This window comes from Miniopterus natalensis, chromosome 10, assembly GCF_054644295.1.
Source record: "Miniopterus natalensis isolate mMinNat1 chromosome 10, mMinNat1.hap1, whole genome shotgun sequence".
In the NCBI taxonomy this organism is placed as follows: Eukaryota; Metazoa; Chordata; class Mammalia; order Chiroptera; family Miniopteridae; genus Miniopterus; species Miniopterus natalensis.
The window spans coordinates 61,233,628-61,246,619 of NC_142090.1; the positions used below are offsets into that span (position 1 = coordinate 61,233,628).

General features: G+C 38.3%; 1 protein-coding gene across 1 annotated transcript; it reads right to left on the reverse strand.

Moving 5' to 3' along the window:
- Positions 1-1,280: 1,280 nt before the first annotated feature.
- PDK4 (pyruvate dehydrogenase kinase 4) lies at positions 1,281-12,194 on the reverse strand. The gene is made up of 11 exons (XM_016218907.2): positions 12,052-12,194; positions 11,013-11,154; positions 9,730-9,801; positions 9,394-9,578; positions 9,130-9,216; positions 8,601-8,678; positions 6,710-6,786; positions 4,811-4,909; positions 4,508-4,618; positions 4,095-4,208; positions 1,281-2,701 (listed from the first exon to the last, which is right to left on the reverse strand). Exons 1-11 carry the CDS (start codon positions 12,179-12,181, stop codon positions 2,558-2,560), a joined length of 1,239 nt encoding a protein of 412 aa, XP_016074393.2. The 5' UTR covers positions 12,182-12,194; the 3' UTR covers positions 1,281-2,557.
- Between the last annotated feature and the right edge of the window lie 798 nt (positions 12,195-12,992).

Consider the following 12,992-nt stretch of genomic DNA (forward strand, 5'->3'; position numbering starts at 1 on the left):
AATTATTTCGATGCTCCACTGTATTTGTTATGTAAATAGAGTCATTAAGTGAAACTTCAAAGTAAATTTACCAAAAATATATAGAGAATATATGTATCATAAAAATGATTCAATAATCATTTTTCATGTAGATAAACACACATTGTACTATCTATGTGTTATTGGGGCATACACAAGAAAGCAAAGAACAATTAGAAATTTCTGGACTGTTATCAAGTACTTATATTTTGTTTAAAAATTAAGATTTTAAGTTGCTTTTAATACTTTTAAAAGATTATATCCAATATGTAGATAAATTAGATTTCAATGTAAAGTGAGGAAAACCTTTACCTCAAATTCTTAGTACTTTGCCATTAATTTAAGAGAACTTTAAAAGACTATGTCTACTATTGTAATAAAAATATTTATTATCAAAATTATCACATTTCTCTGTACATAACCTAAAGGCAAAAATACAATTTATACAATAATAATTTAAGTGGGTCTGTAACATTCAGTATATATTCAGTAGAATCCTAAAGCTCTTCCATAAATTTTACAAATACCAATGTAGTCTATTTCTACTTTATAGAACTCCATTTACACAGCTGATGTCATTGAGATAACATTTCTTTTTCTCTAGTGTTTTAATGATAGTTCACAGTGATTGGGTTAATTAATTAATCAACTGCTTTAAATCTTTGGTAAATACAAGTATTTACATGCAAAAATGTTTAAATTTCAGTAAAAAGTGAAAATTCAAATAACTTATTGCAAATCATTTTGTGTAATTAATAAATGCACAAGCCAGAATCCCATCATCAAGAAAAGTCCCCATCTAGGATTTCTGATGATAAAATCTGAAATTTGCAACAAATAGTTTGAGGCTTCTATGGCCACTCCCAGAAGCACCACAACACTAGGCCACAGCCAATTAAACACAAATGTTAGTGTAACACATAGACAGTACTGATTATTTTCCAATGCAGAAAGTCTAGTTTTTTCTATATCCCAGTTTAAACATCAATGTGACACATGAGTTTCCCATTAAAGCCTATTACCTTGCAAGAGTGAGAGAGCCATTTACAGAAGCCATACTGTTTTGAAAGACACCAAGTCATCCTCTTGCCAATAACTTGTCCATGAAAATATGGATCATTTCTTAAAATAATTTGTGGGGAATATAGCAAAATGCCCTTCCTTCCCTCCTTCCTTCCTTCCCTCCTTCCTTCCCTCCCTCCCTCTCTCCCTCCTTCCCTTCCCTTCCTTCCTTCCCTTCCTTCCTTCCTTCCTTTCCTTTTTTCCTTCTTTTGTTTTTTCACTCCTTTTCTAAGAGCAATGTATGAGACTGCCCTATCAGCCTGCATATTATACCAGAACTCCCCAAAAGTTCCATATGCATTGCAGCTGTCATTCATTCGCTCTCAACCTCGATGATTCACAAATGAAAATATCCTGGCAAGAAATCCTCTTACTCCCAGGCTCCTTGGTAAAGACATTCCAAGAAGTATTTCAATTATACTGTTCTTGAATTACTTGATAATTAGGATTTTTTTTTTTTACAGACATGTTAATGTCAGAGTGTAGAGAGTATAATTAAGTATATCAAAAACACATCTTTTTAAACCTAGAAAATGGATGCCTTTGGGTTGCTACCACTGCAGGGTAGAGAACAGCCCTTCTCTCTGAGTTAGGCTCTGAATGCATGATTTCCTTCCCTAACGTCAGTTATTCCAGTCTTGTGTTTCATCTATAAACAAAGCAAGATGAGAGAGAGTTTTGTTCTCACTTTGGCAATTCTTCTCTCCTTCCAACCGCCAACATTCTGAATTCAGTGCATATTTCAAAATTCATCCAAGACTAGGCACCTGGCAATAAGTGTTCACTTACTATGTGTCATGTGAACAGAGAAAGCAGCATACTAAAGGCTCTGTATTTATCAGAAAAGGCTTTCTTCTAAGTTTTTACTTAGGCTCAATGCCTTGGCCACAACTTTGAATAAAATGTTTTGACTCATTTGTCATTCAAAGTGAATGTTATTTTAGTCACCAGTTTTTCCTCCCTAGAGGGCATAGATATATAGGAAATGGACATTTACATACATTTCTAGTCATATAGTATAAACTAAGCCCTACTCCTTTGAATGGCAGGAAAATTCTGCTATAGTTGACACTTGATGTTCAATAAATACTAATATCTTATGACATCAACCAAAGGTCTAAACCATCAGTCGGTTGAAACTGATACCTCTATCTTCACTTGGCTCCTGCTTCCATGCCCGTTGATAAAGAGATGAGAAACTGAGAGGCTTACATCTTCTTCAGGTTTGATACAAGCCCAAGCATTATTTTATGTTGAAAGAATAAAGAGCTGGCCACCCGTTAGCTCCCATCGCCCCGCTCTGTGCTCTCCTGGGTCACAGAAACGAGCTTTGCTCCTCTCCCCTTGGGGTTCTGAACAAGGAGTTCCTGTTGCTGTTGTTTGTTTTCAAGGGAAGAGGGGTTCACATGCAGACATTCAGAAAGCAGCACCGGCACAGACCCACTTTGATCCCTTCAAGTGTCCCAAGTGTCCCTCTTCACACAGCCACTTTTTCCTTCGCCAGGTTCTTTGGCTCCTTGCTTGGGATACACCAGTCATCAGCCTCAGTGTTCATCTGATAATGTTTAAAGGCTGATTTGTTAAAGACCGGGAGTTTTTCTACAGACTCAGAGGACAAGGCCTGAAAAGAGAGTAAGGAAACAAGTCAAACCAAAGGAATTATTCATGGCAAGATTGTACCTGAACTGGTTACTCAAAAGAAATTCAGAAGTAAATTGCCAACCATTCAAATTCATTCTTCTAATTAATTTAGTAATAAGAGCACATCGAAGCCCACAGTATGTTAGGCATTGTATAAAAGGAAATTAAAAAGTAAATATTCTCTCTACCCTATAGGGTATGCAACAGTGTACACACAATTTAAATTAAGGAGTAGAATTTGCGTTCAATATTCACACATGTCCCTCATTTGGATATTACCGATATAACAGAGCTGAATAGCAAAGCTTTCCTTTCCAAGCAAAACATTTGTATTGGTGATAAAGTAGGAGTCCTAATCAGATACTATAAATCTATAGGCTATTAATCTTTCCCAATGCTATGAAGACTTTGGCTCATTTAAGAAATGAATGGGCTCTGGGAGACGTGACTCCGTTGGTTGGGCATCATACAGTGCACCAGGGGGTTGCTGGTTCAGTTCCTGGTCAGGGCACATGCCTGGGCTACAGGCTCGATCCCTGGTTATGAGTATACAGGAGGCAGCTGATCGATGTTTCTCTCTCTCTCCCCCTCATTTCCTCTCTCTCTAGAAAAAAAAATCAATAAACTATAAAAAAAATTCTGAGAGATAACATGCTTTAAAATATATATATATGAATGCATTAGCTATTTCAGATGGTCAAAGGCCACTTGGCAAATAATTCCCTGGTACAGAATGGGAGCCTAGAAGCTTAATGTTTTAGTTGCTAATATATATAAATATATTTTCAGTCGAAATAGCTGGCAAAAGATAAACAGAATCAGGACAGTGACCTTAATAAATAAATGGAGGCTTTATCAGAAATAGAAAAAACATTTACCAAGCTTTAAAGTTTAAACAGAAAATGCCAGGTATCTTGCTGACAACTTGTGAGCAGTCAGCTTTCTTTTGCCTGGATTTCTAATGTCGGCTTAAGGTCTGAATAACTTGATGTCAGTTATTTTTGAGGCTGGAACATTATTACCATCTTTTCCTCACAAGTTGAAGCAAAACAAAAGTACAGCTATGCCCGCAGATGCCAAAGGAGTTGCCTTAAAAAATTCACATGAGCATGTCCTCATTCTGAAACTTAAGGGCTTCTTGGGCAACAATTTTGCTTTACTTCAGGTAGATAGTCTGGCTCCACCTCCTTGTTGGTAAGTTACCATATTTAATATTAAACAGTATATATGCATACCAAACAGGAAACAGAATTATGTGTAGTTATTATTTGCATTAACTCAGTTGGGGCTTTTCACTATGGACCATAGAACTCAGGGCTATACAAGAAGCAATCTTTCCAGAAATGGTTTTTTCTATTGAATTTAAAGTATACCTTTAAGTAGATGATAGCATCTGTTCCATATCCTGATAAAGAGTAGAGATTCAGGTCTCCTTGAAAGTACTTGGCATAAAGACGAGAAATTGGCAATCCGTAACCAAAACCGGCCTAGAGAGAAAAGATCAGTCATTGGTAAAGAGATGGCCATGATCACTAGAATACAAAATGTAGGAAGGAGTTATTATTTTGCTTGATACTAGTATCCTAGAATCTAGATAAACATCTTCTGCTTCCAATCAGAGACCCCTTGAATTGTTTCACCATGTTTAGCTTACTTTATCATTCTTTCTCATATTCCCCACACCCTATTTAAACTGATTAACTTGCCTAAATACTTCCTTGTAATCCTGGCTCTACCTTTAGAACTAGGTGGACTGGGATGAACTTTGCCATATAATTGGTCTTACCAAAGGAGCATTCCGGGAGTTATCCATCACAGGCGTTGGTGCAGTAGAGTACGTATAACTAAAGAGGCGGTCAGTGATCCTCAGGGGAACACCACCTCCTCGGTCTGAAATCTTAAACAAACAAATGAGTCATCAGAGCTATACATTAAAAACAACATGCATTTGTCTCTACAAAAATGTCTTTCCTTTATTGAAAAGTCACCTGGTATACGGCTTTGATCTATTGCTCAAAGCAGAGGGCTTTATTATTGGTGACTTTTAAAGTTCTCTCAAGAGAGACTCAAAAGAAAAATAGATGGTTACCTTAATTGTAAGATCTTCTTTTCCCAAGACAACAATCACCTCAACTGGTGTGAGGGAAGGCCAGCTTTCCTGGTGTTCAACTGTTGCCCTCATTGCATTCTAAAGAAAACAAAAATATATGAAATTCAATGGCAGAAGAATAAGAGACAACAAATATCTGCATTTTTATGTTTAAAATAAAAGCAGCAAGAGGGTAATTTGAAGTTCCTGTTTCTTTTAAGTTCGTAGTTAAAACAGCTCTGCAAATAGTCCTTTATGAATATGTCATGTAGGATATATAATGAAAAATATTCATTTACCACGTATTATAGTTCCTGGGAGTAATGTCTAATAGAAGAACAATTCTGCTAGTTGTCAAGTTCTTATTTGTAAGCTTAATTTAAATGTAGAAATTGCTTTTTATAGTCTATTTCCTGTCTCACTCTTTTCCTGTTTTTCCATTCCTTTTTATATCCAAACACCAAAAACTATTACATCACAAATGAAGAGTGAATCATTGAACCAATTTATTGGCTTTTATAAAATCTGCTGGGGAAAAAGTTGTTACTATTTAAAAGGATAGTAATTCTAAATTAAATTTCAATTGCGTGTGATTATCACCTTAACTTTTACCAGTAATGGCAAAATAAATCTGTGAGTTGGACCACTCAATTTAACAGTAAATCAAATCATCAAAAAGTATCTTTTGTCCTTTAACAGAGAAGAAACTCAAGTTTTCAGACAACTGGATGAATCTCATACAGATACAGTTTTGGTTTATTTCACCCATTTTCCTCTCTAAATTTCCAGAAAATTATCTGCTTTCTGCTTTCCGTTTAATATTAAGTTCTAATCATTAGCTAAAGTGAAATAAAATAGATCCGATGCTTGCAGTATAATCAATACCTCATTGTGCTAATACTAGAATAAGTTAGGAAACAGTAAATTCTGAGAAGAGTTATATCAAAATTAGAAGCAAATTTCACATTCTCTAGGCTTCCTCCTCCCCAGTTCAGGGGACTCTTGGAAGCATCACAAAGCTTTAGGTGTTTTTCTATCTTTTGATGTAAGTACAGAGATGCAGTTTGGTCTTAGAACCCAGGACAGGATTTGATTTTAGCACCTGGCTACCCCAGACCAGTAACATCTGCGTCCTCTGAGAGTGTGTTAAAAATGCAAATTCTCGGATCTAAAGAATCAAAATCTCTGTCTGGGGCGGAGCGTAAGGATCTGTGTTTTCACAAGCCCTGCAGGTGATTCTGAAGCACATGGAAGTGTGAGAAGCACTGCCTTTCAATCTTGCCATGGAGAATGGGACTGTGGACCAGCAGCAGCACCTGTTAGCTTATTAGAAATTCAGAATCTCAGGCCCCGGCCCAGACCCACTGAATCAGTATTTGCACTTTAACAAAACCACTAGGTGATTCACATGCACATTAAAGTAGATCATTGAAGGAACGGACTTTCCTCTGAGTATAGTCTAGACTCAGGTTGAGACCTTGCCACTTAGAGTAATTCTGAACCTGAACCTCTGGATTTGGAATTGGATCAGCCTTGTGGGGGTGGAAGAAACAAGACCTCATTCCCTGAAGCATTCACCCCATGAACTTTCTTAATGAATGCATGGATGACTAGTGCTTTGTTGGACACCTGAACAAATAATGGGACTAGGGAGCCCTTGAGACATCATGAATCATCCTATGCAATCAATCATATTGCACATTCTCAATCTCGTTGATACTACAAGGAACTCTATGTACCCTTCCAAACATTAACTGTAGTCTCCTGTTAGGAGCACAGGAAGCTTGCTTGGGAAAAGAGAGGTAGGCTGTTGTTTAGTCAGAAATGATAAAGGAAATTAAAATGTAACCAGTGAATGTCAAAAACAAACAAACTTGCAATCACTGTGAAGTGTCCTACCTTGAATAGTTCAAAGAGCATGTGATGGAGGTGAGAAGGAACGTACACAATGTGAATCGGTTGCCCTGGAGATTTTCCTAGAAACAAATTAAACTCATTAGACTCGGCAAACAAATATTCCATTAAAATGAATGTCCATATCTGTTTGATTAATATTTTAGACTCAAAACAGGATTGCAATACTCCCCATCCTCCTCACTTCAAAATCCTACCCTAGAACCTTCCTTCCCTCTTAAACAGAAAACACAACTGGCTTATTTTCACAGTGCTATTACAGTTGCTACCTAGTGCTCTAGAATTAATTTTTGCATTTCTCTACAAATGTATAAAGTGGATGAAGTGTGCAAGAAGGGCGCTATAAGTTAGATTATATGAATTATTTGCTTCTATTTTCAAAACTTTTGTACAGGACAATCTCAGAGTTAAAGTTACATACATTGTAAGAAAGAAGAAAAAGTTAATGTATCTATAGTATAACATCAAAATTAATGCTAGCTGTAATTTTCATATTTTGAAAATGAAGTAACACATGGAAAATTGCACAATAATGCATGGGAAAATAACATGTCTGATTATTCTTGATTTTTATCACCCAAACATTTAAATCTTCTAGACTAAATATGCTCAAATTTCACCAAGAGGCTAAAGAAAACATGAAAAACAAAAACCTCATAATACTGCTTGAAAAGAAAAATAAAAGTATTATTCTTTGGTGTGCCAGGCCTTGGCAAAGTCTGAATCAGAAAACACAAGGTCTGGCTCAATGCCCTCTTTCTTTTACCAAACAGTTCAAGCAATTTATCTACAAGTTATGCAACAATGCTGTCAATGTTTAGAGATATTTTTCAATCTTTATTTGTACTTTTATTTTTAGTTTAGCAATCAATCATATTGCATGAGTTAGGCTACTCATAATTTGAGCAACTTGATTTTCACTTTCACCACCAACAAACACTGTTTATATGTAAGTATTATTTGGAAAAGATGTTTACTTTGAATTGAAAGGAGAATGCTATTCCAATTAAAGTACACTGACATGCTCTGAGAAGCAACTATGAAATAGGATAAAATAGTGCCTTGCATTCCTCATGTAATCACTTCAGTCAATGTGGAAAGACTGTATCTTTTCAGATACCCTACAATTGAAGCTGTTAAATAAAGTGTGCTCTGCTTCCAAAACTGGTATATACTTATAATTTTTTAAAAATGTGCAAGAACATTTAATATGAGAGTTACCTTCTTAAATATTTAAGTGTATAATATAGTATTGTTAACTATAAGCACTATGTTGTACAGATTTCTAGAAGTTATTCATCATGCATAACTGAAATTTTATACCCATTGAATAGTGACTCATTTCCCCTTTTCCTCCAGCCTCTAGCAACCACCATTCTGCTCTCAGCTTCCATGAGTTTGACTTACTTTAAATACTTCATATAAGCAGGATCATGCGGTTATTTGTCCTTCTGTGACTGGCCTATTTCTTTATAGTGCAATTTGAAGTATTTTTGTTTCCAGATCTTAGGAGTAACCTCATTAGGAGGATATCATCAAGTGGTGCCTCCTACATCTGGTCTACTATGCCCCCTATTCTGTAGTAAGGAATCTTTCTTTGATCTAAGATACTGGAACTAAGTTGTTACTAAATATCCCAAACTATTTGTTCAAAGAATCCTTCTTTACAAATCCTCACTAGGAACTGAATATGCTCAGTTGGAACTTTCCAGCTGAGATAAAGAGAACCTTGGCGTCAAAAGAGAAGTATACAAATACGAGGCACGTCCAGAAGGGAAAAAATGGAACACAGAAGTTGCTCTGTATTTACAGTAGTAATCTACTGGGAGAACACTTAATTTTCCATAGAATAAAATATACTTTATTTAGAGCTTACCATTCACTTGTGTGAGCTTTAATTCTGGAGATGTTAAATAATACTGATCACAAAGCATCTTTGAACTCTCAAAGGCATCTGGAATAGAAAGTTTTTATCATAATGTTGAAATGAATTTGTGTCAAGTAAAATTTTCAAGTGATCTTCAGTGTGTACATTACACTTAATCTAAAATATTCATTAGAGTACAAGTTTATGTATATGAAAAAAATACTTAAATATTTTCTTGAAGAAAGAATTCCAACAATGTTTAAGTTATAACTATAGCAATAGGAATATGCACACTTCAGAGATTAAATACAATATATAAAAATATGCCACATTAACCACTGATGTTTGGATTTTTTATTATATTATAAATGCATGTTTAAACTCTTGAGCCTCAAAAGCAAAGGAACTTCATGACAGTACTTATAAAAATATAAAGGGAAAACTCTGAATATCAATTCATTCAAAGAGTCACCTCAACTATATGTCAATCATATAGTGAACATTTTCAATAAGGGAAATGAAGAAATCTAGAAATTACCTTCAACCACTGCTACTACATCACAGTTTGGATCAATGCTCCCAATGTGGCTTGGGTTTCCTGTCTCTGAGTCACTAAATAAAAGGACTGTTGAAAAATAAATACAAAAAATATTACATAATATTACATGAAAATCAGGATAATAATGATTAGAACTACCACTGACAAAGAATGTGACCCACCAAATAGTAAAACATCTAGTTAGAGTATGGCTTATACTCTACACCCGTCTCTGTATATCATGATTATGATAAACTAACTTACTGTGCTGGTTCATTAGCATCCGGGTAGAAATACGGTTCATGTAAAATCGATCCAAGAAATACTGAAGATTTTGATTGGTGACTGGGTCAACTGTACAGCCATCTTTATATTCTATGATTCCTTGTGCCATTGTAGGAACTACATTATGGTGTCTATTTCGAACTTTGATGAGAGTATCTACAAATCTAAGCCAAAACACATTTACATTTAGTGAAAGTTCAAGTAAGGTTCACTCACTTGTATTTTTTAGATTATAAGTGTACATACCATTTATTACAAGAGTATGTCTGGAAATAGTCAAAGTTTTAGACACTTATTCTAATGCATAGAACTTACTCTGATAATGCCTTCTGGTCTTCTGGGTTTTTCTCATGGAATTCCACCAACTCCATCAGACTCTGGATGTACCTGTAAATGACAGGTGTGTTTTAAGTTTTTAAATTGAATAGTCAGATACAAGCGGCTGAAAACAGAGTGTTTTTTTCAAATGAGTTGAAAAGAGAAAGTATTATGTTTAAAATTACAACTCCAAGACATTTTTAAAATAATATCTCTTTTAAAAAAAGGTACAACTTTAACCCTTAACTAGCTAGGTTAAAATTTATATTTCTTTAACTATTCCAGATCAGGATCAGTATTCATTTTTCTGTTTTGTTTGGCAACTTTTTTTAAATAGCAAAAGGATTTAAAAACAACTTTTTAAAAAAGACTTCATATTTTTTCCTACTCCATTCATAGATGACTGGAAGTCTTGAAAGCAATAAATAGTATGGATTGAATATGTATTTCAGATTTCAATATTTAATGGGTACATAATACATGTTTTTCTTGAGTCAATGAACAATAAACTGTGCAGTCAGTGGACTAGGGTGAGGCTCTGGTGCACATCCGCCTCAGTGCATATCCTGGCTCTAGTCTCTGAAAATCTGCTCCTTTGGGTTATCTAATCTCTCTAAGCTTCAATATCCTTATCTAGAAAATGAGATGACAATAACTGACGCTGAGTGCTGGCTGTGTGCTAGGTACTTTTCTAAGTGCTTTTTAATGGATTACCTCATTTAATTACACTCAAATATCCCTTGGAGACATATACTTCATTCTCCTCAATAATCAATGGGGGAATTGAGGCATAGAGAATTTAAGACACTTGCCAAGAATTCCACAGCAATGAGGAAGAGACAGAATCAGGATTTGAACCCAGGGCCTGCTCTATTAATTGATTTGTAAATAAAAAAAGATCAGGTGGCCCTCTCTGAATAGTAGTCATTCATATCTATTTCTAAGATAGGATTCCTTTTTACAATATCAAACTGTCTTTTATTATTTAAAATACAAAATAAATTATAACTGTCAATTAGTTTTCATATTTCTTCTAGAAATAAAAATTATATTGTGAAAGAATCTACTTTTTCAGGATAAAAATGTCTGTTTCTAGTTTTATAACTGCCCTTATGATAACTTAGTCCAAACTGATAAAAAATTTCTTTACATGTTTCAAAAGTATTTACTATTCAGACCACCTGTTTTCCAACTATGATGTAAATATATTAATTATAAGAATTCATCCTCAGATAACTGTCTTAAAACTAGAGACTGTTTAAGAACGGTTCACTACTTACCAGCTTTTAACTAACTGCACGGAAGAGGTATTTACTAATCGATCAGGGAGGATATCAATTTCCTTCAGGATATTGGCAAGCCTCACAGGCAATTCTTGTCTCAAAAATGCAAAAGAAGTTCTTTCACATGCGTTTTCCGAACCTGTATCAGTAACATTTATTTAGTATTTAGAAACAAGTATGTCTAAATGATATATTTGAATAGCATCAACTATCCAATATTAAACACACATATATGATAAAATTATATTTCACCCTTGGTTGGTTTCGTGTTTATAGATAATTCAGAAGTATCTTTTCTTTTTCTCTTTTTAAAGTCACCAATATGAGAATTACTGTTTTGTGCGTGTGTTTTTAAGAGGACTCACTTTCAAGAAGTCACACTGTCCTACCGCTCTTAATGTTCATAAAAGTGCGGGGTTTCAGCAACGCCGCACGCTCAGTTCTAGATATGAAACTGGGGCGGGGGGGAAGTCGTGATGTTTCCAGGCCAGTAATAACTAATATCACACTTAAATCCTTGACATCTTCCCTGTAAGGTTACTGCAGAAAGTCTGTAAATATTTTCAGCAGTGATGCAAATATAAGACAAGCTTTGATGGCAAAGAAACAAAGACATTTGTTAGGAACACCATGGACCCTGTGCAGGGTGGCCAAGGGGTAAAATCTCAGTGACTCTGGGCTGCTCTATAATATTATTAATCTTCCCCAGGAGGTGCTGTGCCGCGAGGGGATATAAAGTTTCCCGTTCGTGGTGAAATGTTGACCGAAAGCAAAAAGTATTCTGACGGGCGCTTTGGACGGAAAGAGGAGGAAAGCTGAGCGCCCCCCGTCCAGCCTCGGCGGAGCTGCTAGCGGCCGCTACCCGTCAAGGGGAAGCCGGGTGCGGGAAAAGGCAGGTGCGCGGGCGGGGAGGCTCCGGGGTTCAGCGGGAAGGGGGCCCCAGCTGCTTTTCAGCCACGCGCCAGCCCTCCCCGCGCCGGGACTGAAAGCGACGGCGAGCCCCCCGCGCCGGCGCCCGCCCGGCCCCCGCGCTCACCGAAGTCCAGCAGCTGCTTCATGGACAGCGGGGACGGGCTGTAGCGCGAGAAGTGCTCGACCTCGCGCGGGACCAGCCGCGCGCGGCTCAGCGTGCCCGCGCCGCGCACCACGAAGCGGGCGGCCTTCATCCTGCCGCCGGCTGGGAAAGGGGCTGGGCTGCTCGGAGGGCGGAGGGCGCGAGCGCAGAGCCTGGGACCGAGGGGCGCGCGGAGGTGCCGGCCGGCTGTGCACCGCGGGCGGCTGAGGGGCCGGGCTGTTTGGGAGAAGAGGAGTCCGGCGGTGAGTCAGAGGAGCAGTGAGGGGCTGTTTGAGACTCTAGTGCGGGTCTTGCACGACCGCCGGCTCGCGCGGTTTTTATTTGTTTCCCCGCGCGCCCCCGCCCCGCCCTCCCCAGCCCCAAGGGGGAGGAGTCGCAGGGACTTGGTGGCGGGCCAGAGCCCGGGACCCCGCCAATCCGCTCGGATGAAGAACTTTGGGCCCCGCCCCCGGGGCGAGGGTCGCAGCCGAGGGACCGGGCGCAGGTGCCCGAGCGTGTGAGGGAAAGGGGGCGGCGGGGAGCCGAAGGGGGCATCTGGAGGTCAGTGGGCTCCAGGTCAGCCGCTTGGGACCGGGCCCCGGACCGCGTGGGCTGGAGGCCCGCCCAGGCCCGTCCTTGTTTACCAGCGCGAGGCGGTCTCAATGTCACGCATTCCTGGCCAGGAATTATTTCCAAGAATCTGGGCTCCGGGAGCTCATTGGTTCTTGCTCAGAGCGGGCTTTTACAGTAGCCAATGAGCTGCGTTCAAAAGTATGGGCTCCTCTGCCATTGGACAGCGCGAGGGCGAAGCCACCTGAGGGGCCCGTCCCGCGAGAGAATGGTGGGCGTCGGGAACTGCAGGTACCTTTTCGCTGAGGCTTGAGAAGCTGCCAAAATACATTGACTTTCCTGTGGCAATAAAA